The following is a 26582-nucleotide window of genomic DNA, read 5'->3' as shown; positions in this document are numbered from 1 at the left end:
GGGTTTTGTGGTAGTGGGTTAATACCGAGTAGTTTAGCATAGTTCATGTTTCACGTAATAAACTTGGTCTCTTACCACATTAACTGGTGTATTCTGCATCACTATTAACCAACTCAAGACCGGGCCACATGTCCCTATGAACCACATAGCGTCAGTCAATTTTGAACTTTGTCGAAAAAAATTTTTTATTGTAGTATTCCAGAAGCTAGTAAGCTATTATTTTCTTGAAAACACATATGAGGGCTTGTATTTTTTTTAAATGCAGCTGTATTTGTCAGTGGCATCATTTTGGGCACTGATAAACCTTAAACTTATTATGGAAAGAATATAAAGAAAAAAGTAATTCTGCCACTCGTAGTTTGTGTGTATTAAATTTTATACTACTCGCTGTGCCGGACAAAGTGTAATTTTATGTTGTGAGTCAGCACGTTTACGGCTACACCAAATGTCTATGGCTTATTATATTTTTTTTTTCAATTAAAAAGGAAGCAGTCAGTAGGATCCACCACCATAAAGTGTAAGGAGTATTACATCAGCCTGCTAATGACTGGAATTATTCTTGGGGCTCCTCGTCCCGGACTAGTCGGGAGCGCCAACACCGATCTCTGCACCTTGCTGGCATCATGCCCCAACAGCCCGAATAATAAACCAGTAACACAATAGGGTGAAGGAGAAGCAAAGGGATGGCACACTCAGAAACACAAGCACACGTACGCGTCTCACCAGGCTATTCATGAGATTAATGCTCGTCTGAGGTATGTAGTGCCACTTTCCTTATTATGACTATCCATCCTGTCATTTCTATAACCTCCATGACTTCCTTCTTGGTGTTATTTACAATTTAATATTGAGGAGTGTATCTTTATTCATCACTTTTCAAATATTTTTGGGCCAAGACAAACAAAAACTACAAATGTGGCATAGCTTTTCAAAGGTGTTCCACACATAGGATGAGAAATAATATAGTTCTAATGTATAGATCCTTATGGACGAAGCAATACCAAATGTGTCAAGGTTTTACCATTTTTTTCATTATTATTAATATTATTATTACTAGAAGGTGGCCCGATTCTACGCATCGGGTATTCTAGAATTTACGTATTGTGTAGTTCATGTATGATTTTTGATATATTTGAGATATATATAGATATATATATATATATATATATATATATATATATATATATATATATATATATATATATATATATATATATATATATATGTTGTTGTGTGTAGTTACCAAGTGTTTGTGTAGGGCGCTGTACATGTTCTGGGTGTTGTGGGGGGTGAGAGCGGTGTTGTGTGTGTGTTGCGTTGTTTGTGGAGCGCTGTGTGTCTGTAGCGTTGTGTGTGTGTTGCGCGGTTTGTGTGTGTGGTGTGTTTTGGGGGGAGGTATGTTTTGTGCAATGTGTGTGTTGTGCGGTATGTGCGTATATTTGTGTGTGCCGCGGTGTTTGTGTATTGGGTGTTGTGTGTGCGCAGCGTTGTCTGTGTGTGTGGGTGTCTGTGTAGGGCAGTTGTTTGTGGTTCCCAGTGTGTGTGTGTGGTGTGTTGTGTAGTGCGTGCGCGCGCGCGCGCGTGTGTGTGTTGGGGGGAGGTGTGCACTTCCCATCGTGCTCCATCCCCCATGCAGCGCACTCCCCATCGTGCTCCATCCCCCATGCAGCGCACTCCCCATCGTGCTCCATCCCCCATGCAGCGCACTCCCCATCGTGCTCCATCCCCCATGCAGCGCACTCCCCATCGTGCTCCATCCCCCATGCAGCGCACTCCCCATCGTGCTCCATCCCCCATGCTGCGCACCCCCCATCGTGCTCCATCCCCCATGCTGCGCACCCCCCATCGTGCTCCATCTCCCATGCTGCGCACTCCCAAACGTGCTCCATCCGCCATGCTGCGCACTCCCAAACGTGCTCCATCCGCCATGCTGCGCACTCCCAAACGTGCTCCATCCGCCATGCTGCGCACTCCCAAACGTGCTCCATCCGCCATGCTGCGCACTCCCAAACGTGCTCCATCCGCCATGCTGCGCACTCCCAAACGTGCTCCATCCGCCATGCTGCGCACTCCCAAACGTGCTCCATCCGCCATGCTGCGCACTCCCAAACGTGCTCCATCCGCCATGCTGCGCACTCCCAAACGTGCTCCATCCGCCATGCTGCGCACTCCCAAACGTGCTCCATCCGCCATGCTGCGCACTCCCAAACGTGCTCCATCCGCCATGCTGCGCACTCCCAAACGTGCTCCATCCCCCATGCTGCGCACCCCCCATCGTGCTCCATCCCCCATGCTGCACCAGCATCAGCCTCTCTACCCGCAGCATCAGCCTCTCTACCCGCAGCATCAGCCTCTCTGCCCGCAGCATCAGCCTCTCTGTCCCCAGCATCAGCCTCTCTGTCCCCAGCATCAGCCTCTCTCCTCCCAGCATCAGCCTCTCTCCTCCCAGCATCAGCCTCTCTCCTCCCAGCATCAGCCTCTCTCCTCCCAGCATCAGCCTCTCTCCTCCCAGCATCAGCCTCTCTCCTCCCAGCATCAGCCTCTCTCCTCCCAGCATCAGCCTCTCTCCTCCCAGCATCAGCCTCTCTCCTCCCAGCATCAGCCTCTCTCCTCCCAGCATCAGCCTCTCTCCTCCCAGCATCAGCCTCTCTCCTCCCAGCATCAGCCTCTCTCCTCCCAGCATCAGCCTCTCTCCTCCCAGCTGATGCCTTTTCGGTCCCCAGCTGATGCCTTTTCGGTCCCCAGCATCAGCCTCTCTCCTCCCAGCCTACCCCAGCCTCAGCCTCCCCATCCCAGCCTTCCCCAGGATCAGCCTCTCTCCTCCCAGACTCCTCCAGCACGCCGTGCTCCTCTGCCGACACTCACAGATCCGATCGCATACACTCACACACACCCACACACACCCGATCGCATACATTCACACACACCCACACACACCCGATCGCATACACTCACACACACCCGATCGCATACACTCACACACACACACACACACTGACGATATTGCACATGCGCGCTCATACTCACAACATCCGGAGATACCACATGCTTCTGGCCATGTGATTCTCCGGCAGGTCCTGGAAGCTCACAGCACAATATCGCCGCCGAGAAGCAAGCGATATCCCAGGATGTTGTGAGTATGAGGATGCGATGTGATGTGTGTGTGAGAGTGAGTGTGATCTGATGTGTGTGTGTGTGTGTGTGTGCTGTTATGTGTGTGCGTGTGTGTATTTTCCGCCGCTGCAGGACCTTGATGCGCTGGTAACTATGCTACCATGGGAGCCCACACCAGCATACGCCGGCCAGCCCCAGCAATGCGAGGGTATGTGTCGGCTGGTTTGGCGGCGTACGCTGATGTGGGCTCCCAGGGGTACAGTACTCACCTGGTAGTCGTGGCTCCGTGACCGTGTCGGTTCGGGGAATGCGGGGGGGGGGGGGGGGGGCGCGGACAGGGGGGCGGGGCCAGAGCTAGCGTGCATTGCGTGAGGGGGCGGGGCGTGGCAGAGTTGCCAATGCCTGCAGGGTGCCTGGGCGAGCGGCCAATCCGTGCGGGGGGGCGGGGCCATGGCGAGCCCAGCGGCCAATCAGCTTTGTGTCACCGTAAGGACACAATTTTGGCGCAAGACAGACAGACAGACAGACAGACAGACAGACAGACAGACAGACAGACAGACAGACAGACAGACAGACAGACAGACAGACAGACAGACAGACAGACAGACAGACAGACAGACTGACTAAGGCAATTATATATATAGATTAAAACTAATGTGGATTTTATTTTATTAACATTTAAAAACATTTACTTTTTGACAGTACTTAGTACCACACAGGGACGTGACCTTGTGATTCTTTGATCACACTGTCATTACACTGTACTAATGTGCATTATCTGACCTGTCAGGGTTTCCCGTAGTGTTTCAGGGATGCCAAAAGCTGAAGAAGGGACAGATCTCTCTGTTAAACTCTTGACATTTCTGCTGTCCCTACTGGGAGCAGCATCTGAACGATTAACCACTTCACCCCCGGGCAATTTTCCATTATTTGCTCCCCTTCTTCTGAGAGCATTGACTTTTATTTTTCCGTCAACCTTGACACAAAAGGGCTTACTTCTTCGGGACGAGTTGTACTTTTAAATGAAACAATTAGTTTTACCATACAGTGTACTGGAAAGACGGGAAAAAAAAATTACAAGTGCGGTGAAATTGGGAAAAAAAAGTGCAATTGCACAATGGTTTTTTAGATAATTTATTCACCCTGCTCAATGTATGGTAAAACTACAGTGTCGGTGTGATGTCTCAGGTCAGTGGGAGTTCATGAACACCAAACATATTATACGTTTACTTTTATCGAAGGGGTTAAAAAAAATTCAGATGTTTATAAAAAAAAAAAAAAGAATTGCACTTTTTGCACCATATTCCGTGACCCGCAGTGTTCTCATTTTTCAGGATCTGGGGCTCAGTGATGGCTTATCTTTCATGTCTTGAGCTGACGTTTTTAAAATGGTACCATTCTTGTGTGGATGCTCCGTTTTGGTCGCCTTATATTGCAATGTAAATAAAATTTTGCAGCGACAAAAAAAACCCAAAAACATAAATTGGCGTCTGGACATTTTTTTTCACCACACCGTGTACCGATCAGACTAATTGATTTTATATTTTGATAGATCGGGCATTTCTGAAAGCAGTGATACCAAATATGTGTATATTTTAAAACGGTTTTATTTTCAATGGAGGAGATTTGAGCTTTGTTTTTTTTATTACATTTTTTATTTATTTTACGAAGTTCCCCTAGGGGACTTTATGCATCCACTGTCTGATCGCTTGTTCATTTCTGTTGATCAGAAGGAATGCACATTCCTGTGAGCTGCTGCTCTCTCGGCTCTTACAGAAAGTATATCATGGTAGTGTCATGGGTCATCACATGGTAGTGTCACAGGGTCCTGAGCTACCATCGGCTTCAGTGATAACGTCCCGATATCTCCGAAAGCGGCGGGGAACAGTGCAATCCCCGCTGTTGCCATTTAAATTGCACTGTCACATTTTTACAGCGCAATCTAAGTGGCAAGCAGCACCCCAACTGTTAGCACCATATGTCTGCTGTCCAAGTCAGCAGACGTGCAAGGATCACCACCGACTCACCACAGCAGCCGGCGGCGGCAACCGCTACATGACCAATGAGGTACCAGTACGTCAATGGTCGTGAGGACGTTAAGTTGCTGGTATCGGAGCAGCTCCAGTCCCAGCACATGCAGGAGCTTAGCTGTGTAATTAAGCCACCTGCTGCGGATGGCATTGGCACAACTCCTGGGCACGTGCCATCCCTGAGCTGTAGTTGTATGCCCAAATGTGGGAAATCAAAGTACGGTTATGTGCATTTGCAGGAAAGGGTTAATGACCAGGCAAAGAAGGGAATTTTGTTACTTACCGTAAATTCCTTTTCTTCTAGCTCCTATTGGGAGACCCAGACGATTGGGTGTATAGCTACTGCCTCCGGAGGCCACACAAAGCATTACACTAAAAAGTGTAAGGCCCCTCCCCTTCTGGCTATACACCCCCAGTGGGATCACTGGCTCACCAGTTTTAGTGCAAAAGCAAGAAGGAGGAAAGCCAATAACTGGTTTAAACAAATTCACTCCGAAGTAACATCGGAGAACTGAAAACCATTCAACATGAACAACATGTGTACCCGAAAACAACCAAAAATCCCGAAGGACAACAGGGCGGGTGCTGGGTCTCCCAATAGGAGCTAGAAGAAAAGGAATTTACGGTAAGTAACAAAATTCCCTTCTTCGGCGCTCCATTGGGAGACCCAGACGATTGGGACGTCCAAAAGCTGTCCCTGGGTGGGTAAAGAAATACCTCATGTTAGAGCTGCAAGACAGCCTTCCCCTACGGGGAGGCAACTGCCGCCTGCAGGACTCTTCTACCTAGGCTGGCGTCCGCCGAAGCATAGGTATGCACCTGATAATGTTTGGTGAAAGTGTGCAGACTCGACCAGGTAGCTGCCTGGCACACCTGTTGAGCCGTAGCCTGGTGCCGTAATGCCCAGGACGCACCCACGGCTCTGGTAGAATGGGCCTTCAGCCCTGATGAAACCGGAAGCCCAGTAGAACGGTAGGCTTCAAGGATTGGTTCCTTGATCCATTGAGCCAGGGTGGATGTTGCAGCCTGCGATCCCTTGCGCTGACCAGTGACAAGGACAAAGAGTGCATCCGAGCGGCGCAGGAGCGCCGTGCGGGAATGTAGATTCTGGGTGCTCTACACCAGATCCAACAATGCAAAGCCATTACATATCGATGAAATGGAGAAAAGGAAGGTAAGGAGATATCCTGATTGTGATAAAAAGGGGATACCACCTTAGGGAGAAACTCTGGGATCGGACGCAGCACTACCTTATCTTGGTGAACACCAGGAAGGGAGCTCTGGATGACCGCGCTGCTAGTTCTGACACTCTCCGAAGAGACGTGACCGCTACCAGAAAGGCCACTTTCTGTGAAAGTCGAGAAAGTGAAAACAACCCTCAGAGGCTCGAAGGGCGGCTCCTAGAGAGCAATTAATACCCTGTGCAGATCCCATGGGTCTGACGGCCTCTTGTACGGAGGGACAATGTGATAATCCCCCTGCAGGAACGTGCGTACCTGAGGAAGTCGTACTAGGCGCTTCTGAAAGAATACCGACAGCGCTGCGACTTGTCCTTTAAGGGAGCCGAGCGACAAACCTTTTCCCAATCCAGATGCAGGAAGGGGGGAAAAAGGAGACAATGCAAATGGCCAGGGAGACACTCCCTAAGCAGAGCACCAAGATAAGAATAACTTCCACGTCTTGTGGGAGATTTTGGCAGACGTCGGCTTCCTAGCCCGTCTCATGGTGGCAATGACGTCTTGAGATAATCCTGAAGACGCTAGGATCTCGGACTCGATGGCCACACAGGCCGGATCAGGGCCGTAGAATTCGGTGGAAAGAACGGCCCTTGGGACAGTAAGTCTGGCCGGTCTGAGAGTGCCCACGGTTGGCCGACCGTGAGATGCCACAGATCCGGGACCACGACCTCCTCGGTCAGTCTGGGACGACGAGGATGGCGCGGCGGCAAGCGGAGCTGAGCTTGCGTAGCACTCTGGGCAACAGTGCCAGAGTAGGAAACACATAGGGTAGCTGGAACTGCGACCAATCCTGAACTAGGGCGCCTGCCGCCAGAGCTCTTTGCTCGTGAGACCGCGCCATGAAAATCGGGACCTTGTTGTTGTGCCGAGACGCCATTAGGTCGACGTCCGGCATCCTCCAGCGGCTACAGATTTCCTGACACCATACTGGGTGCAGAGGCCATTCCCCTGCGTCCATGCCCAGGCGACTGAGGAAGTCTGCTTCCCAATTTTCTACGCCCGGGATGTGAACTGCGGATATGGTGGATGCTCTGTCCCCCACCCACATCAGAATCCGCCGGATTGCCTGGTAGGCTTGGCGATGCGTGTTCCGCCTTGGTGGGCGATGTCTGCCACCGCTGTGGAATTGTCCGACTGAATTCGGGTCTGTTTTCCTTCCAGCCACTGCTGGAAGGCTTGCAGGGCAAGATGCACTGCCCAGATTTCCAGAACATTGATCTGAAGGATGGACTCCTCTGGAGAGAGTCCTTGACCGTCTGAGAAGGGAAACGTTCCTTTCTAGGGACGTCGACTCCCCAACCCATTGGCAAAGCATGTCCCATTGAAGTGGACGCAGTGAAACTGCGCGAAAGTGACTGCCTCTGCATGAGGCGTCTTAAGGGGTGTGACTGGCCTTGAAGGAGAGACTGCACCCCCGTCTGTAGTGAACGCTGCTTGTCCAGCGGAAGCTTCACTATCGCTGAGGGAGTGTGAAACTCCATGCCCAGATATGTCAGCGATTGAGTCGGTGCCCGATGTAACCTTGAAAAGTTGATGATCCACCCGAAACTCTGGAGAGTCTCCAGCGCCACGTTCAGGCTGTGTCGGCATGCCTCTTGAGAGGGTGCCTTGACAAGTGGATCGTCCAGTAAGGATCACAGAGTGACCCTGAGAGTGCAGGACTGCTCCCACTGCTGCCCTGAACTTGGTGAAAACCCGTAGGGCTGTCGCCAGACCGAAGGGCAGGGCTACGCACTGAAGATGCTCGTCTTCAATAACGAAACGTAGCAAACGCTGGTGCTCTGGAGCAATCGGCACGAGGAGATAAGCATCCTGATGTCTATTGATGCTAGGAAAATCTCCTTGAGACATTGAGGCAATGACGGAGCGGAGGGTTACATCCGGAACCGCCTGGCCTTCACGTGCTTGGTGAGCAGTTTTAGGTCCAGAACGGAACGGAAAAAGCCACCCTTTTTTGGCACCCCAATAAGATTGGAGGAAAAAACCGTGTCTTGTTCCTGAAGAGGAACAGGGATTACCACTCCTTCTGCCTGCAGAAGAGCATCGGCTCGGTGGGGGGGGATGGGGGGGGGAGAAGTTCTGAAGAATCGAGCCGGAGGACGAGAACAGAGCTCTATCCTGTACACGTGAGACACAATGTCTCTCACCCACCGGTCTGTGACCTGTGGCAGCTAAATGTACCCAGAAGCGGGAGATTCTGCCACCAACCGCGGATGCGGGGAGAGAGAGCTGAAATACATGAGGAGATCGCCTTGGCAGCGGTTCCTCCTGCTGCCTTCCTTGGGCGTGAATGAGCCCGGCCGGAATCTGAGCCCCTCTGAGCCTTTTGAGCCCTTTTAGACGAGTACAATTGGGACTTGCCCGAGCCTGGGAAGGACCAACCTCGACTGTCCCCCCAGGACAGCATTACTAGGGTAAGTCGCAATGCAGACATTGCGAGGTTAAGGACACCACCTGCGGCACAGATGTACATGTGCTCAAGACCAGCTGCGCAAGACCAGCTGAAATAGGTTAGGGTGCCCATACGGCTGCGAATGCCGGAGCAACCGACACGCTGATAGCTTCACAGACAGATTTCAACCAGAGGTCTATCTGTCTGTCAATGGCATCTTTAAGTGAATTCCCATCTCCCCTGCAACTATGGATCTAGCCGCAAGCCTGGAGATTGGGGGATCCACCTTTGGACCCTGGGTCCAAGGCTGTACCACATCAGGGTAAAGGGATAACGTGCCTCCTTAATACGTTTGGAGAAAACGTTTATCTGGTAAGCGTGGTGTTTCTGAACTGCGTCTCTGAAGTCAGCGTGGTCAGAAAAAGTACTCAATCTACGCATGAGTACTGAAAAAGGATTTCTCCTGCTGTGAAGCTGACTCCTCCACTGGGGGAGCTGAGGGAGAAATATGCAACATTCCATTGATGGACGCTATAAGATCATTCACTATGGCGTCCCCATCCGGTGTATCCGGATTGAGAGCGGTGTCAGGACCAAAGCCCTGATCAGCTACGTCTGCCTCATCATACAGAGAGTCGTCCTGCTGGGACCTTGACCAGTGATGAAGCTGAGTGTCGTACCCAGCGAGCTAGCTTAGGCTGTCTGGGACTGCCGTCCGTGTCAGAGCCTTCACCCTGGAATGCCTGGGACCCCCCCGGAGTACTGAGTACGTTCCAAATGAGGGTGGCCAGGGAGCATTAATCAAGATTGCCCATGGCCTTAGTAGAGAATCTCCGTCCCTGTCCCTGGACAGGGTTCACAGGTGGTTTCTTTGGCCACTTCTAGTAGAGACCCCGGCTGACCAAGTGCTACAGGGGAGCATTGCCCACAATGGGGGTCAGTGAAACCTGCCGGTGGAACAGTATCTGCAGGAAAAGCAGCATAGAAAGCCTGTGTTGCTTTTTTGCTGCTGTATTCTAGTCATCTATGCAATGTACAACATACAAGCATAAACACTTCAGCACATGCAATACAAGCAGCATAGAAAGCCTGTGCCTTGGCACCCATGCTTTTTTGCTGCAGTTGTCCAGCCCTCTAGGAGAATATAGCCAAGAATAGCGACCGTACAGTGCAATGTATAGCATACAAGCATATATACAAATGAACACTTCAGCACATGCAGTACAAGCAGCCTATAAAGCCTGTGCCTTGGCACCCATGCTTTTTTGCTGCAGTTGTCCAGCCCTCTAGGAGAATATAGCCAAGAGTAGCGACCGTACAGTGCAATGTATAGCATACAAGCATAAGTACAAATGAACACTTCAGCCATGTAATACAAGCAGCCTAGAAAACCTGTGCCTTAGCACCCTTGCGTTTTTGCTGCTGTTATCTCGCCATCTAGAAGGGCATATAGCGAAAGATAGCGACCTACAGTGCAGTGTATAGCATACAAGCATAAAATACAAATGGACACTTCGGTATTTAGTGGGGTCAGCACTTCAGGTGCTGCTTACCGCCCGCCTATAACGCGGGTGTGTGGTCGCCAGAGCCCTGTGTTGGTTGCCCAGAGCATGTCTCCGTTCCCCAGCTCGGACGGCGTGCAGGAATGGCTGCCGGCGTCCTTCTCCAGCTCGTGTGACGAGGGGCGGGCCGTGGGTGTGCCCCAGACAAGAGCGGGAAACTGGCGTCCCACTGTGTCCAGTGAAGGGGGCTGGAGAATGCAAAGCAGACTCCAGCCCTCGGCGCTGACTGTCTGTACAGCGTCCCGCCTCTCCCCTGACTGGCAGGGCTGGAGGCGGGAACGAAACGAAAACTAGGCCGCAAAGCCGGGGACTCGAGTAATAAGCGCGGCCGTCCATGTGCACGGCCCGCGCGGAAGTCCCCGGCGCACCACAAGTCCCAGCCGCGCCACAGTGTAAAAAACACCCAGCAACGGCCGGCGCGGCAGTTCCCAATACATAAAGTCACTCAGCAAAGCTGTAGTGACTAATAGCACGAGCGCTCTGCGCTGTTGCCCCCGGCGCACTAACACTCCCAGCAATGCTGGTGTGTGTGTGCGCGCTTGCCCGGGGACACAGAGTACCTTAATGTAGCAGGGCCTGTCCCTGACGATACTCAGCTCCATATCCAGCAGGTTCTCTGGGTCTGTGGATGGAGCCCGGTCTCAGTGCCTGGAGACCTGTAAGATCCCACTTCACCCAGAGCCCTGAGGGGGGATGGGGAAGGAAAACAGCATGTGGGCTCCAGCCTCCGTACCCGCAATGGGTACCTCAACCTTACAAACCGCAAGTGGGGTGAGAAGGGAGCATGCTGGGGACCCCATATGGGCCCACTTTTCTTCCATCCGACATAGTCAGCAGCTGCTGCTGACTAAACAGTGGAGCTATGCGTGGATGTCTGACCTCCTTCGCACAAAGCAGAAAACTGGTGAGCCAGTGATCCCACTGGGGGTGTATAGCCAGAAGGGGAGGGGCCTTACACTTTTTAGTGTAATGCTTTGTGTGGCCTCCGGAGGCAGTAGCTATACACCCAATCGTCTGGGTCTCCCAATGGAGCGCCGAAGAAATGTATTTTTATTTTACAGTTTTAATACTCTCTAAATTTCTCCCGTTTGATTATCCAAGTCATTTTTTGCTTGTCTTGTATAAATAAATAGTGATAAATTCAATAAAGCAATGAATTGAATGGAGACAATATGATCATGTAGCACTCACTTTCCCTGTACTCTGCAGTATAGTCGTTCTGGTTCTCCATACTCGCTCCCTACTGACAATATCCCTGGTAACATCCACTTCTGCGTCCACAAAACTCCTCTGTTTTAATGCAGTTATATCATCATCCAAATCTGTTTTGATTGTAGTTTTCCTTTTTGCCATAATTTTGGCTTTGATGGCAGCAATTTTTTCAACAGACATGGCTTCTGAGAGGGATCTGAAAATATCGAAGGGAAAAAAAAGAATATGTAAAAAGCTCCATTTATTAGAAATTGTTTGAAATCAGTTTTATATTAGGATACATCTGAATACTGAAACCCATCTGGTTGACCCTTTAAATGTCACCTCTCCGACTTCAAGAGGTTTTCTACTAATAATTTTGCCCCCTTTCAGATAACCTAATTTACTCTCAATTTTCGCATGTACTTCTAGTAACCTGCCCTGCTACTGTAAGCTCATGCCATCCTACATTGTGCTGCAGCCACAGCTACGTCCAATATGGAATCTGGAACCAGACATAGTGAGCAGGGCAGGGCTACCTCAGTGAGGGGCAGTAGTCTGGGCACGCATGCTCAGACCTCACGCTGCCTCCAGTTTGCTGATGCCTTGGAGCGACGTTCCTTCCGATGACAAGTGCTTCTGAGAGAATATTACAGGGCTCATCAGCTGAAGGATGACACTTCAAAGCGTCAGCAGGAAGGAGGCAGGAGTGAGAGGTCTGATCTGAGCATGTGTGCTCGGACTGCTGACACTCACTGAGAGGTAGCCCTGCCCCACCAATCACCTGCAATACTCGGTTTGTCCAATTTTGTTTTCCAAATTGGAAATAGTAGAGCCAGAATTGCAACAGAAGACTAGATGCCCCACACATAGGTGTGCCTACAGAAGCAGGGCAGGGAAAAAAAGTAGATTAGAAAATGGAAAGTAAGTGCAAGGACATATGAAAGGGGAGAAATTAATGGAAAGAAGGGAATTTTGTTTACTTACCGTAAATTCCTTTTCTTCTAGCTCCAATTGGGAGACCCAGACAATTGGGTGTATAGGCTATGCCTCCGGAGGCCGCACAAAGTATTACACTAAAAGTGTAAAGCCCCTCCCCTTCTGCCTATACACCCCCCGTGCTCCCACGGGCTCCTCAGTTTTGGTGCAAAAGCAAGAAGGAGGAAAAAAATTATAAACTGGTTTAAAGTAAATTCAATCCGAAGGAATATCGGAGAACTGAAACCATTCAACATGAACAACATGTGTACACAAAAAAACAGGGGCGGGTGCTGGGTCTCCCAATTGGAGCTAGAAGAAAAGGAATTTACGGTAAGTAAACAAAATTCCCTTCTTCTTTGTCGCTCCATTGGGAGACCCAGACAATTGGGACGTCCAAAAGCAGTCCCTGGGTGGGTAAAATAATACCTCGTAATAGAGCCGTAAAACGGCCCCTTCCTACAGGTGGGCAACCGCCGCCTGAAGGACTCGTCTACCTAGGCTGGCATCCGCCGAAGCATAGGTATGCACCTGATAGTGTTTCGTGAAAGTGTGCAGGCTCGACCAGGTAGCCGCCTGACACACCTGCTGAGCCGTAGCCTGGTGCCTCAAAGCCCAGGACGCGCCCACGGCTCTGGTAGAATGGGCCTTCAGCCCTGAGGGAACCGGAAGCCCAGCAGAACGGTAAGCTTCGAGAATTGGCTCCTTGATCCACCGAGCCAGGGTTGATTTGGAAGCCTGTGACCCTTTACGCTGGCCAGCGACAAGGACAAAGAGTGCATCCGAGCGGCGCAGGGGCGCCGTACGAGAAATGTAGAGTCTGAGTGCTCTCACCAGATCTAACAAGTGCAAATCCTTTTCACATTGGTGAACTGGATGAGGACAAAAAGAGGGTAAGGAGATATCCTGATTGAGATGAAAGGGGGATACCACCTTGGGGAGAAATTCCGGAACCGGACGCAGAACCACCTTGTCCTGGTGAAACACCAGGAAAGGGGCTTTGCACGACAACGCTGCTAGCTCAGACACTCTCCGAAGAGAGGTGACTGCTACTAGGAAAACCACTTTCTGCGAAAGGCGTGAGAGAGAAATATCCCTCATTGGCTCGAATGGTGGTTTCTGAAGAGCCATCAGCACCCTGTTCAGATCCCAGGGTTCTAACGGCCGCTTGTAAGGAGGAACGATGTGACAAACCCCCTGCAGGAACGTGCGTACCTGTGGAAGTCTGGCTAGGCGCTTCTGGAAAAACACAGAGAGTGCTGAGACTTGTCCCTTAAGGGAGCCGAGCGACAAACCCTTTTCCAGTCCAGATTGAAGGAAGGACAGAAAAGTGGGCAAGGCAAAAGGCCAGGGAGAAAAATCCTGAGCAGAGCACCATGACAGGAAAATTTTCCACGTCCTGTGGTAGATCTTGGCGGAGGAAACACATAAGGGAGCTGAAACTGCGACCAATCCTGAACTAAGGCGTCTGCCGCCATAGCTCTGGGATCTTGAGACCGTGCCATGAACGTCGGTACCTTGTTGTTGTGCCGGGACGCCATGAGGTCGACGTCCGGCACCCCCCAGCGGCAACAGATCTCCTGAAACACGTCCGGGTGAAGGGACCATTCCCCTGCGTCCATGCCCTGGCGACTGAGATAATCTGCTTCCCAGTTTTCCACGCCCGGGATGTGAACTGCAGAGATGGTGGAGGCCGTGGCTTCCACCCACATCAAGATCCGCCGGACTTCCTGGAAGGCTTGCCGACTGCGTGTGCCGCCTTGGTGGTTGATGTATGCCACCGCTGTGGAATTGTCCGACTGAATTCGGATCTGCTTGCCTTCCAGCCACTGCTGGAAAGCTTTCAGGGCAAGGTACACTGCCCGTATTTCCAGAACATTGATCTGAAGTGAGGACTCTTGCCGGGTCCACGTACCCTGAGCCCTGTGGTGGAGAAAAACCGCTCCCCACCCTGACAGACTCGCGTCCGTCGTGACCACCTCCCAGGATGGGGGTAGGAAGGATTTCCCCTTCGATAATGAAGTGGGAAGAAGCCACCACCGAAGGGAAGCTTTGGTCGCCTGAGAGAGAGAGAGACGTTCCTGTCGAGGGACGTCAGCTTCCTGTCCCATTTGCGAAGGATGTCCCATTGAAGAGGACGCAGGTGAAACTGCGCGAAAGGGACTGCCTCCATTGCTGCCACCATCTTCCCCAGGAAGTGCATGAGGCGCCTCAAGGGGTGTGCCTGACCTTGAAGGAGAGATTGTACCCCCTTCTGTAGCGACCGCTGCTTGATCAGCGGAAGCTTCACTATCGCTGAGAGCGTATGAAACTCCATGCCAAGATATGTCAGCGATTGGGCCAGTGTCAGATTTGACTTTGGAAAATTGATGATCCACCCGAAACTCTGGAGAGTCTCCAGGGTAGCGTCGAGGCTGTGTTGGCATGCCTCTAGAGAGGGTGCCTTGATCAGGAGATCGTCCAAGTAAGGGATCACCGAGTGACCCTGAGAGTGGAGGACCGCTACTACAGTAGCCATAACCTTGGTGAAAACCCGTGGGGCTGTTGCCAGGCCGAACGGCAGTGCCACGAACTGCAGGTGTTCGTCTCCTATGGCGAAGCGCAAGAAGCGCTGGTGCTCTGGAGCAATCGGTACGTGGAGATAAGCATCTTTGATATCGATCGATGCAAGGAAATCTCCTTGGGACATTGAGGCGATGACGGAGCGGAGGGATTCCATCCGGAACCGCCTGGTCTTTACGTGTTTGTTGAGCAGTTTCAGGTCCAGGACAGGACGGAAAGACCCGTCCTTCTTTGGGACCACAAACAGGTTGGAGTAAAAACCGTGACCCTGTTGCTGAAGAGGAACAGGGACCACCACTCCTTCTGCCTTCAGAGTGCCCAGCGCCTGCAGAAGAGCCTCGGCTCGCTCGGGAGGCGGGGATGACCTGAAGAATCGAGTCGGGGGACGAGAGGTGAACTCTATCTTGTAACCGTGAGACAGAATGTCTCTCACCCAGCGGTCTTTTACCCGTGGCAGCCAGGTGTCGCAAAAGCGGGAGAGCCTGCCACCGACCGAGGATGCAGATTGCGGAGGCCGAAGGTCATGAGGAAGCCGCTTTGGTAGCGGCACCTCCGGTGGTCTTTTTAGGACGTGACTTAGACCGCCATGAATCAGAGTTCCTTTGATCTTTCTGAGGCCTTTTGGACGAGGGGAATTGAGACCTGCCCGCGCCCCGAAAGGACCGAAACCTCGACTGCCCCCTCCTCTGTTGGGGTATGTTCGGTTTGGGCTGGGGTAAGGATGTATCCTTTCCCTTGGATTGTTTGATGATTTCATCCAGACGCTCGCCAAACAATCGGTCGCCAGAAATTGGCAAACTAGTTAAGCGCTTTTTGGAAGCAGAATCTGCCTTCCATTCCCGTAGCCACAAGGCCCTGCGGAGTACCACCGAATTGGCGGATGCAACCGCCGTACGGCTCGCAGAGTCCAGGACAGCATTAATAGCGTAAGACGCCATTGCCGACGTCTGAACGGTTATGGACGCCACCTGCGGCGCGGAAGTGCGTGTGGCTGCGTCAATTTGCGCTTGACCTGCTGATATAGCTTGTAGCGCCCATACGGCTGCGAATGCTGGGGCAAAAGAAGCGCCGATAGCTTCATAGATGGATTTCAACCAGAGCTCCATCTGCCTGTCAGTGGCATCTTTGAGTGAAGCCCCATCTTCCACTGCAAGTATGGATCTAGCCGCCAGTCTGGAGATTGGAGGATCCACCTTGGGACACTGAGTCCAACCTTTGACCACGTCAGGGGGAAAGGGATAACGTGTATCCTTAAGGCGCATAGAAAAACGCTTATCTGGACAATCATGGTGATTCTGGACTGCCTCTCTGAAATCAGAGTGGTCCAGAAACATACTCGGTGTACGCTTGGGAAACCTGAAACGGAATTTCTCCTGCTGAGAAGCTGACTCCTCTGCTGGAGGAGCTGAGGGAGAAATATCCAACATTCGATTGATGGACGCAATAAGATCGTTCACTATGGCATCCCCGTCCGGAGTATCAAGATTGAGAGCGGCCTCAGGATCAGAATCCTGATCAGCTGTCTCCGCGTCATCAACCAGAGATTCCCCCCGCTGAGACCCTGAACAATATGATGATGTCGAGGGAATTTCCAAGCGAGCTCGCTTAATCGGTCTGGGGCTGGGGTCCGTGTCAGAGCCCCCAGCCTGGGATCTATGAGATACCCCGGGGGGACATTGTTGGTCCAACTGAGGGGGGCCAGGGAACAATGACTCAACAGAGTCCCTGTGCTGAGATACCGGTCTGGACTGCAAGGCTTCTAGTATCTTAGCCATAGTTTCAGAGAGTTTATCCGTAAAGACTGCAAACTCCGTCCCTGTCACCTGGAGAGTGTCAGCAGGTGGCTCCCCCTGGGCCCCTCTTAGCAGAGGCTCCGGCTGAGCAAGTGCAGTAGGGGCCGAGCAGTGCACACAATGAGGGTCAGTGGAACCTGCCAGTAGCGGCGTCATACATGCGGCGCAGGCAGCATAGTAAGCCTGTGTTTTGGCACCCCTGCCTTTTGTGGGCGCCATGCTATTGTCTTCCCTGAGCAACACAATAGGGTATATAGCCAGAAAACAACTGTGCACTATACAGTGTAAAGTATATACCATAAACATATAATTACACTTCTGCACAATGGGGCTAGCACCACAGGTGCTGCTTACCACCCGCTTAAAGCGGTTGTGAGGCCACCAGAATCCCTGCCTGGGTCTCCCAGAATTTGTCCCCCTCTGCAGCGTCCGAGGAGCTGACAGGAATGGCTGCCGGCGTCCTGAGGAGAGGAGGGAGCCGTGGGCGTGACCCAGAAAGTGCGGGAACTGGTGCCCCACAGTGCACAGTGAGGGGGGTGGAGTATGCAAAGCATTCTCCAGCCCTCATTGCTGCTCGTCTGTACAGCGTCCCGCCCTTCCCCTGCTTGTCAGGGCTGTGGGCGGGAGGAAGAAAGACTAGGCCGCAAAAGCCGGGGACTCGAGTAATAAGCGCGGCCGCCGTAAAAGCGCGGCCGCGCGGAAGTCCCCGGCGCACTACAAGTCCCAGCCGCGCCTCAGTGTTAAACATGGCGGCGGCGGTCAGCGCGGTAGTCCCCCTACATAAACACACTCAGCGACGCTGAGTGTGTAATGGCACATTTAACCCGGTCAGCGCCGCGGTCCCCGGTGCACTAGCACACCCAGCAATGCTGGAGTGTTGCTGTGCTCGGTCCCCACGGGGACACAGAGTACCTCCAAGTAGCAGGGCCATGTCCCTGAACGATACCCGGCTCCTATCCAGCAGGCTCTCAGGAGTTGTGGATGAAGCACGGTCTCAGTGCCTGGAGACCGATAGGATCCCACTTCACCCAGAGCCCTAAGGGGGATGGGGAAGGAAAACAGCATGTGGGCTCCAGCCTCCGTACCCGCAATGGATACCTCAACCTTAACAACACCGCCGACAAGAGTGGGGTGAGAAGGGAGCATGCTGGGGGCCCTATATGGGCCCACTTTTCTTCCATCCGACATAGTCAGCAGCTGCTGCTGACCAATCTATGGAGCTGTGCGTGCATGTCTGCCTCCTTCGCACAAAGCATAAAAACTGAGGAGCCCGTGGGAGCACGGGGGGTGTATAGGCAGAAGGGGAGGGGCTTTACACTTTTAGTGTAATACTTTGTGCGGCCTCCGGAGGCATAGCCTATACACCCAATTGTCTGGGTCTCCCAATGGAGCGACAAAGAAACAATTTTTAAAAGGCACCTTGGAAAATAATTTAAATGCTAAAGTTTTTTTTTGTTCTCACCTACATTTGACCCACAAGATATATCTGTGAGGTAAATCCGGAGATATGACGATAAATCATGATATTCAAGTATGTCAGGAAGCCCTCTCCTGGTGTCACCCCCCCTTTCCTTCACACAACTGGTTTAGCAACAAATCCCATGGCCATGTCCTGTGATATGGAAATTAGGTGGCTTAGGGACAATGGACACAGGATGACTCCCTGCCGTCACCCTGTAGTAGGAGCTGCTAGCTAGTTAGCAAGGCTATGGAAATAGCCAGACAGAACGACTCCAGTAAAAAATGGTTCATATCTCGCAAGCCATATTTCCGATAAATATGGCAACCATAAAAATGGTGTCTCCGCATGTGGACGATGCCGGCACACCCTTTTTATGGGAGCAGGACATTGGGAAATGCCCCAGGCGTGATATCAGCCAATGGGGAACTGGCAGACAGGTCATGAGTCCCCTCGTTCTGTAGCTAAATTCATAACTGTCACAATGAGAGCATTGGCGTCCGCCTACGACGCTCCCAGGCAAAGTTATGGCCAATATCCCCTTTGCTGGATAATTCTGATCCATGCAGGGGGAGTGGCAGTGCTTCCCTGTGAGGTCACTAAGGTAGGAGGGGACCTGGATCTGCCCAGGTTGATAACCCTACTTCGGCCATTTTCCAGCGTTCTTTCGCTGGGGGCACGTGTAGGAAACATCTGTGGGAAGGATCCTAGAAACCTGGGTACAGCGCCCCCCTGTGGCCAGACGCAACAAGGTAACTGCTGGAACTGTGTATGCCTGTTTGTAACCCATGCTTTGATTGTAACTGTACTCTGACATATGTATATTCTGTAGATTCCCTATTGTATATATTGTAGTTTCTAGTGTGCTTTAGGCTGATTAAATTATATAATTAATCTTGGGCTGTTCTGTTATCTCGATCTTGAATCCCACGTCTGTGTGTTCGGCTAATAGTTACCGTAAATCGGTTGGTGGCAGCGAATTGTGCCAAGGATTATTGTGGGGAGGCCAGTGAGATTCGGGGAGATTTTATATATTCCGCCCGCGGAGGTCGGGGGAATATATACCTTACTCTCACCGGGGACCCTTCAATAATCGGCATAAGTAGTATAGCGGCCTCCTTGCTTATTGTCGGGCAATTCCATAATTGGCCTGACTATAAGAGGGGCGCTAGAGAGCGCGTCACGTGCTCTGTCTGTCGGTCGGGAGGTATAAAGGAGGGGTGACCCCCACTTGTTACCCCCCGATTGTGACGTACTGGTAGCCAGCGCGGGGGATTTCTGAGTGACCCCCCCGGTGGTTTGTGACAATATCATAGGGTTCATATGAAATATGTCAGTAGCACCTTTTAGGAGGAGTACTAAAGGGATCATCATTGCTTTTTAGAAACAAAAAACAAAACCTGACCTGCTTAAGAAAATCTGCATCCCAGAAAAGAAGAGGATTGGAGTCGTTCAGATACAGGTGCAGTGGGATGGGGTGGGGGAATTTGTAACAGTCCTTCGTACTTTCTTACTCATGTATGAAAATTTGAAAAACATGTAAGTGGTATTAAACAGACAAAAAAGAAAAACAAAACATGTGCCAGATTTTTATTATATAATAAAATATATATAATATATATATTATATTATATATGTATATGTGTGTGTCATGCCTTACAGCATGGTGCATGCTTCAATTCGTTCGCTTGCTATAGGCAGCGATTACATTTTTTTTCTATTATGATTGAATGAAACAAAGCCAAAATGGTAACTCCTGGTAAAAGCCCAGCTTACCGAATCTGCTCAGTCTGCACAATGCCTTCTTTATGGCCTTCCAGTCTGGCAGCCAGTCTCTCTTTGTCAAGCCGGACGCGTTCTTCATCCTAGGAAGTTAGCGGATAACACCGTGAATCTCGGTTTTATAGGTATGCAGTTTGTATTGTCAGATGTGCAAGGAAAAGGAAGAATGCTGACTGACCAGAGAACGTGTAACACTTCCAGCACGGATAGCCTTTGTAAAGGAAAAAGCTAAACACGCTTCATTTCTCTAACATGTTCCCGGAACAATTTTGGTCCTCGCGACCAGGACAAATTATTGAACTCTTACCTGTTACCTTATGTGGTAACAACAGAATGCTTTATGTCCGGTATTTCAGGTTGGTGCGTTTTGGGTTTATTTATGGAAAATATTTTACATTTTACAAAAATGTAGAAACATTTAGCAAATTTCAAAATCTGAATTTTGAAATCCTTAAACCCAGGTAATCACAGCACATCACACAAACACTTACTATAGGTCTACCTTACGTCAGCACCTTATGTGAGGTTAGCCATTTTTCACTACAAAGTTACATAGGTTGGAGAAAAGAGCTGGGGCCATAGGATGAACCTTTCTCCACCAGTTATACAATCTCCATCACTAGATTATTTATAGCCCACGATAGCACTTGTGAGAAAAGCACCCAACTCTTATTTAAAAGCTGTTCTAGTGTCGGACATCCCTACCTCTTGTGGTTGGCATTCCACAGTCTGACTGTTCTAACTGTAAAGAACCCTTTCCTATTCAGATACAGTAATTGCCTTTGCTTCACAAATAATGAGTACCCCTGGTCCTCTGGAAGGAATAAATCATGTGCCAGTCTTTTGTAATAACCACACATGTATTTATGCATAAACGTAAAGTGAGAACTAAATGGCTCTGAACAAAATTATAATTTTGGGCCCATGGCCAAGAAACGCCACTGTTACCAATTCCATTGAGAACCTGTGGTCAATCTTTAGAAAACCGGTGAACAAAAAAACAGACTCCAAGTACTGAAGATTGGGCTGCCAGCAGCCAGGATTTGGCGCAGAAATCTTGATAAATAAGGTTAATGCATAACTTGATGTGCTTGGCATTGAAAGTGTAAAACCTTATGAAACACTTATAAAATTGTGCTGCATTGACCATAGAAACATCAGACTAAAAGATATACAAACACTGAAGCAGCAAACTGTGAAAACAAAACTTTGCATCAGTCTAAGGCTAGTTTCACACTACGTCTTTTTAACATCCGCTGAAAACGTTTTTTTTAGCGGAAGTACGGATCCTGCTTTTACAGCAAATAACGTATGCAAACGCATATGTTATTTTGCAGGATCCTGCACTGGATATTTAGGGGCGGGCATTGGAGTCATGTGATCGGGAGTGAGGGGAACTAGACTGGGAGGAGGCTTCTGACAGCTGCAGACGCTGGTAACCAAGGTAAACATCGGCCTTGGATACCCGATATTTATCTTGGTTACGAGTGTCTGCAGCTGCTAGGAGCCGGGCTGCCTGCACACGTAACCAACGTAAACATCGGGTAACTAAGAGAAGTGGTTACACGATATTTACCTTGGTTACGAGTGTCCGCAGCTCTCAGGCAGGGGAGAGAGAGACAGGAGAGGAAGGGGGAAAGACAGAGATAGAGAGAGAGGGGGTGAGGGAGGGAGTAGAGAGATAGACAGATCACTGGAGACTGGTTCTGGGCATGCTCAGTACTTTCTGGGCATGCTCAGTACAAAAGCAGGATCCTGTTACAACGCAACTGAACGCATTCTGCTAGGCAGGATCCAGCACTCATTGAAATGCATTGCAGCTCGCGGCGCAATGTGAAGGATCCTGTGAGATGCGTTATTTTGACAAAGCAAAAAAACGCTACATGTTGCGTTTTTGAAACATGTCAAAATAACGCAAAAGGACGGATCCTGCGTCTAACGGACGCAAACGCATGCAAACGCAGGTGGACGCGAGTCCATTGAAAATGCATTGCAGTGAAAACGGATTTGCACAGGATCCGTACTTCCGTTAAAAAAACGTTTTTAACGGATGTTAAAAAGACGTAGTGTGAAACCAGCCTTAAACCTTTGGCCATGACTGTTTTTGTACTGAATTGCTATTTCTCAACCCTACCAGAGAGCGTAAGTCCTGTTCATTTCTGTCAGAGTGGTGAAACCCTGCAATTCAGCCGCACAATGAGAGTCTGGACAGATATTCACATCTCAGCCCTGAAAGGCCAAAATGGGAAAAATCCCTTAAAACACTGGTTTCTTATTTCTCCACTGGAATGGTGCTCTAAATCTAAGTCCCGTGCCCCCTGTATTATACTCACCTGTTTCTAGCGTCGCTCCGGTCGGTCTTCAGTAATATGTAACGCTGCCTACACCACTGATTGGCAGCATCTGTCTACACTGTGGATAGGCAGAAACCTACCAATCAGTGGTGGGGCTGTATTATAGAGAGTTCAAGAATATGGAGGACTACATGGCAGCAGGTTTAGGGTAAGTTCACACAGTGCGTATTTAGCGGCGTTTTTGCGCAGTTTTCGGGTGCGTTTTTGCTCAGAAAACTGCATGACTTTGCTTCCCCAGCAAAGTCTGAGTTTTCATTTTTGCTGTCTGCACACAGCGTTTTTTTCAGCTGCGTTTTTGTGGTGCCACAAAAACGCAGCATGTCAATTATTCCCGCGTTTTTCACTGCGCTTTTCATCCATTGAGTGCAATGGGATGTTGAAAGATGCAATGAGAAACGCAAATGGGTGCGTTTTGGTGCGTTTCTAAGACCAAAAACGCAGCTATAAACGCAGGAGGTGGGTAGTAAAGTGACATGTACAGGAAGAGGATTCCTTCTGTCAGTAAACACAGAAGCGTGAATCCTCTCGGTACAGTCACCGCCGCTTCCACCTCCCGTCCTGTGCATGTATGCTGCCGTGCGGCGTCATGTACGGGCAGGAGGTGGAAGCGGCTGCGAAAACAAAAGTGAACCGTAGAAAAAAAAAAAAAAAAAAAAGTCATACTCACCTGTCTGCAGGGTCCCGGTGCCATGCCCGCTCCCATCTCCTCTCACGGTACCGCCGCTCCGGGTGTGTGCAGTCTCCCCAGGTACGTGCGATGGATGCAGGACCTGGCGATGGATCACCTGATGCAGTCACCTGACACATCAGCTGATCGTAAGTCTCGGGCTGACGCCAGCGGCCGGCCGGTTTAACCTATCAGCGGATGCGTCAGGAGACTTCATCCCTGATTACCGGCAGCTGCTGCAGCGATCATCGGACGGGATCAGACTCTGCTCCAGGAGCTGCCGATAATCAGCACATAAGTGAGTATTTTTTTTTTGTTTTTTGCACCGATGCATCTGCTGATTGTATAACCGGCTTTTATACAATCAGCTGATGTGTGATGTGATTCAGGCACTTGAACCTGACACATCATCTGATCGCTTTGCCTTCCAGCAAACCGATCAGATGATATTGGATCCGGATTGGACGGCGCGGGACCCTGACCCAGGATTACTGCGGAGGGGGGTTCTTTATTTCAATAAAGATGGAGTCACTAATTGTGTTGTGTTTTATTTCTAATAAAAATATTTTTCTGTGTGTTGTTTTTTTTTATCTTTACTAGAAATTCATGGTGGCCATGTCTAATATTGGCGTGACACCATGAATTTCGGGCTTAGGGCCAGCTGATAATATACAGCTAGCCCTAATCCCATTATTACCCAGCGAGCCACCCGGCATCAGGGCAGCTAGAGAGTTGGATACAGCGCCAGAAGATGGCGCTTCTATGAAAGCGCCATTTTCTGGGGTGGCTGCGGACTGCAATTCGCAGCGGGGGTGCCCAGAAAGCATGGGCACCCTGCACTGTGGATTCCAATCCCCAAGCTGCCTAGTTGTACCCGGCTGGACACAAAAAAAGGGAATTTTGTTTACTTACCGTAAATTCCTTTTCTTCTAGCTCCTATTGGGAGACCCAGACAATTCGGGTGTATAGCTTCTGCCTCCGGAGGCCACACAAAGTATTACACTTTAAAAAGTGTAAACCCTCCCCTCTGCCTATACACCCTCCCGTGGACCATGGGCTCCACAGTTTTGGTGCAAAAGCAGGAAGGAGAAAACTTATAAATTGGTCTAGGGTAAATTCAATCCGAAGGATGTTCGGAGAACTGAAGACCATGAACCAAAAGAACAATTCACCATGAACAACATGTGTACACAAAAGAACAACTAGCCCGAAGGGCACAGGGGCGGGTGCTGGGTCTCCCAATAGGAGCTAGAAGAAAAGGAATTTACGGTAAGTAAACAAAATTCCCTTCTTTGTCGCTCCATTGGGAGACCCAGACAATTGGGACGTCCAAGAGCAGTCCCTGGGTGGGTAAAAGAATACCTCGATAAAAAGAGCCGAAAACGGCCCCCTCTTACAGGTGGGCAACCGCCGCCTGAAGGACTCGCCTACCTAAACTGGCGTCTGCCGAAGCATAGGTATGCACTTGATAGTGTTTCGTGAAAGTGTGCAGACTAGACCACGTAGCTGCCTGACACACCTGCTGAGCCGTAGCCCGGTGCCGCAATGCCCAGGACGCACCCACGGCTCTGGTAGAATGGGCTTTCAGCCCTGAAGGGAGCGGAAGCCCGGAAGAACGGTAGGCCTCGAGAATCGGTTCCTTGATCCACCGAGCCAAGGTTGACTTGGAGGCCTGAGAGCCCTTACGCTGGCCAGCGACAAGGACAAAGAGCGCATCTGAACGGCGCAGGGGCGTCGTGCGAGACACGTAGAACCGGAGTGCTCTCACTAGATCCAAAGAGTGCAAATCCTTTTCACACTGGTGAATTGGATTAGGGCAAAAGGAAGGCAAGGAGATATCCTGATTGAGATGAAAAGGGGATACCACCTTAGGGAGAAATTCCGGGACAGGACGCAGAACCACCTTATCCTGGTGAAAAACCAGGAAGGGGGCTTTGCATGACAGCGCTGCGAGCTCAGACACTCTCCGAAGTGATGTGACTGCCACTAGGAAGGCCACCTTCTGCGAAAGACGTGAGAGAGAGACATCCCTCAGCGGCTCGAAAGGTGGTTTTTGAAGAGCCGACAGATCCCTGTTAAGATCCCAGGGTTCCAGCGGACGTTTGTAAGGTGGGACCATGTGGCAAACCCCCTGCAGGAACGTGCGGACCTGCGGAAGCCTGGCTAGACGCTTTTGAAAAAACACGGAGAGCGCCGATACTTGGCCCTTGAGAGAGCCGAGGGACAAACCCTTGTCCATTCCAGATTGAAGGAATGAAAGAAAAGTGGGTAAGGCAAACGGCCAGGGAGGAAAACCGTTATCAGCGCACCATGATAGGAAGATTTGCCAAGACCTGTAATAGATCTTGGCGGATGTTGGCTTCCTGGCTTGTCTCATGGTGGCAATGACATCCTGAGATAACCCTGAAGACGCTAGGAGCCAGGACTCAATGGCCACACAGTCAGGTTGAGGGCCACAGAATTCAGATGGAAAAACGGGCCTTGTGACAGCAAGTCTGGGCGGTCTGGAAGTGCCCACGGTTGACCCACCGTGAGATGCCACAGATCCGGATACCACGACCGCCTCGGCCAGTCTGGAGCGACGAGAATGGCGCGACGGCAGTCTGACCTGATCTTGCGTAGTACTCTGGGCAGCATCGCCAGAGGGGGAAACACATAAGGCAGTCGAAACTGCGACCAATCCTGGACTAACGCGTCCGCCGCCAGGGCTCTGTGATCCTGAGACCGTGCCATGAAGGCCGGGACCTTGTTGTTGTGCCGTGACGCCATGAGATCGACGTTCGGCGTTCCCCAGCGGCGACAGATCTCTCGAAACACGTCTGGGTGCAGAGACCATTCCCCCGCGTCCATGCCCTGACGACTGAGAAAATCTGCTTCCCAGTTTTCTACGCCCGGGATGTGAACTGCGGAGATGGTGGAGCCTGTGGCTTCCACCCACTGCAGAATCCGTCGGACTTCCTGGAAGGCTTGACGACTGAGAGTGCCGCCTTGGTGGTTGATGTAGGCGACGGCAGTGGCGTTGTCCGACTGGATACGGATCTGCCTGCCCTCCAGCCACCGATGGAAAGCCAATAGGGCTAGATATACTGCCCTTATCTCCAGGATATTGATCTGAAGGGACGATTCTATCGGAGTCCAGGTTCCTTGAGCCCTGTGGTGGAGAAAAACCGCTCCCCAACCTGACAGGCTCGCGTCCGTGGTGACGACAGCCCAGGTTGGGGGTAGGAAGGATTTTCCCCGCGACAGATGTGGGTAGGAGCCACCACTGAAGTGATGTTTTGGTTGCAAGGGAAAAAGACGTTCTTGTCGAGGGAAGCCGCACTCTTGTCCCATTTGCGGAGAATGTCCCATTGGAGTGGCCGTAGATGGAATTGCGCGAACGGCACTGCCTCTATAGCTGCCACCATCTTCCCCAGGAAGTGCATGAGGCGCCTTAAGGGGTGTGACTGACTCCGAAGAA

At 50.7% G+C, this 26582-nt stretch overlaps 1 protein-coding gene across 1 annotated transcript in view; it reads right to left on the bottom strand.

Annotated features, from left to right (window-relative positions):
• CDC73 (cell division cycle 73) overlaps positions 1 to 26582 on the bottom strand; it is a 208475-nt gene that overhangs the window by 132288 nt on the left and 49605 nt on the right. Inside the window, exons 6-7 of the mRNA XM_075322108.1 lie at positions 20096 to 20184; positions 11528 to 11744 (exon numbers count right to left, since the gene is read on the bottom strand). Coding sequence (XP_075178223.1) covers positions 11528 to 11744; positions 20096 to 20184 — 306 coding nt within the window. The remainder of the gene's footprint in view (positions 1 to 11527; positions 11745 to 20095; positions 20185 to 26582) is intronic.

Source organism: Anomaloglossus baeobatrachus, chromosome 8 (assembly GCF_048569485.1).
Source record: "Anomaloglossus baeobatrachus isolate aAnoBae1 chromosome 8, aAnoBae1.hap1, whole genome shotgun sequence".
NCBI classification, from domain to species: Eukaryota; Metazoa; Chordata; class Amphibia; order Anura; family Aromobatidae; genus Anomaloglossus; species Anomaloglossus baeobatrachus.
Note: the sequence above shows the minus strand (reverse complement) of the source record. Positions and strands in the feature narration are given on the sequence as shown.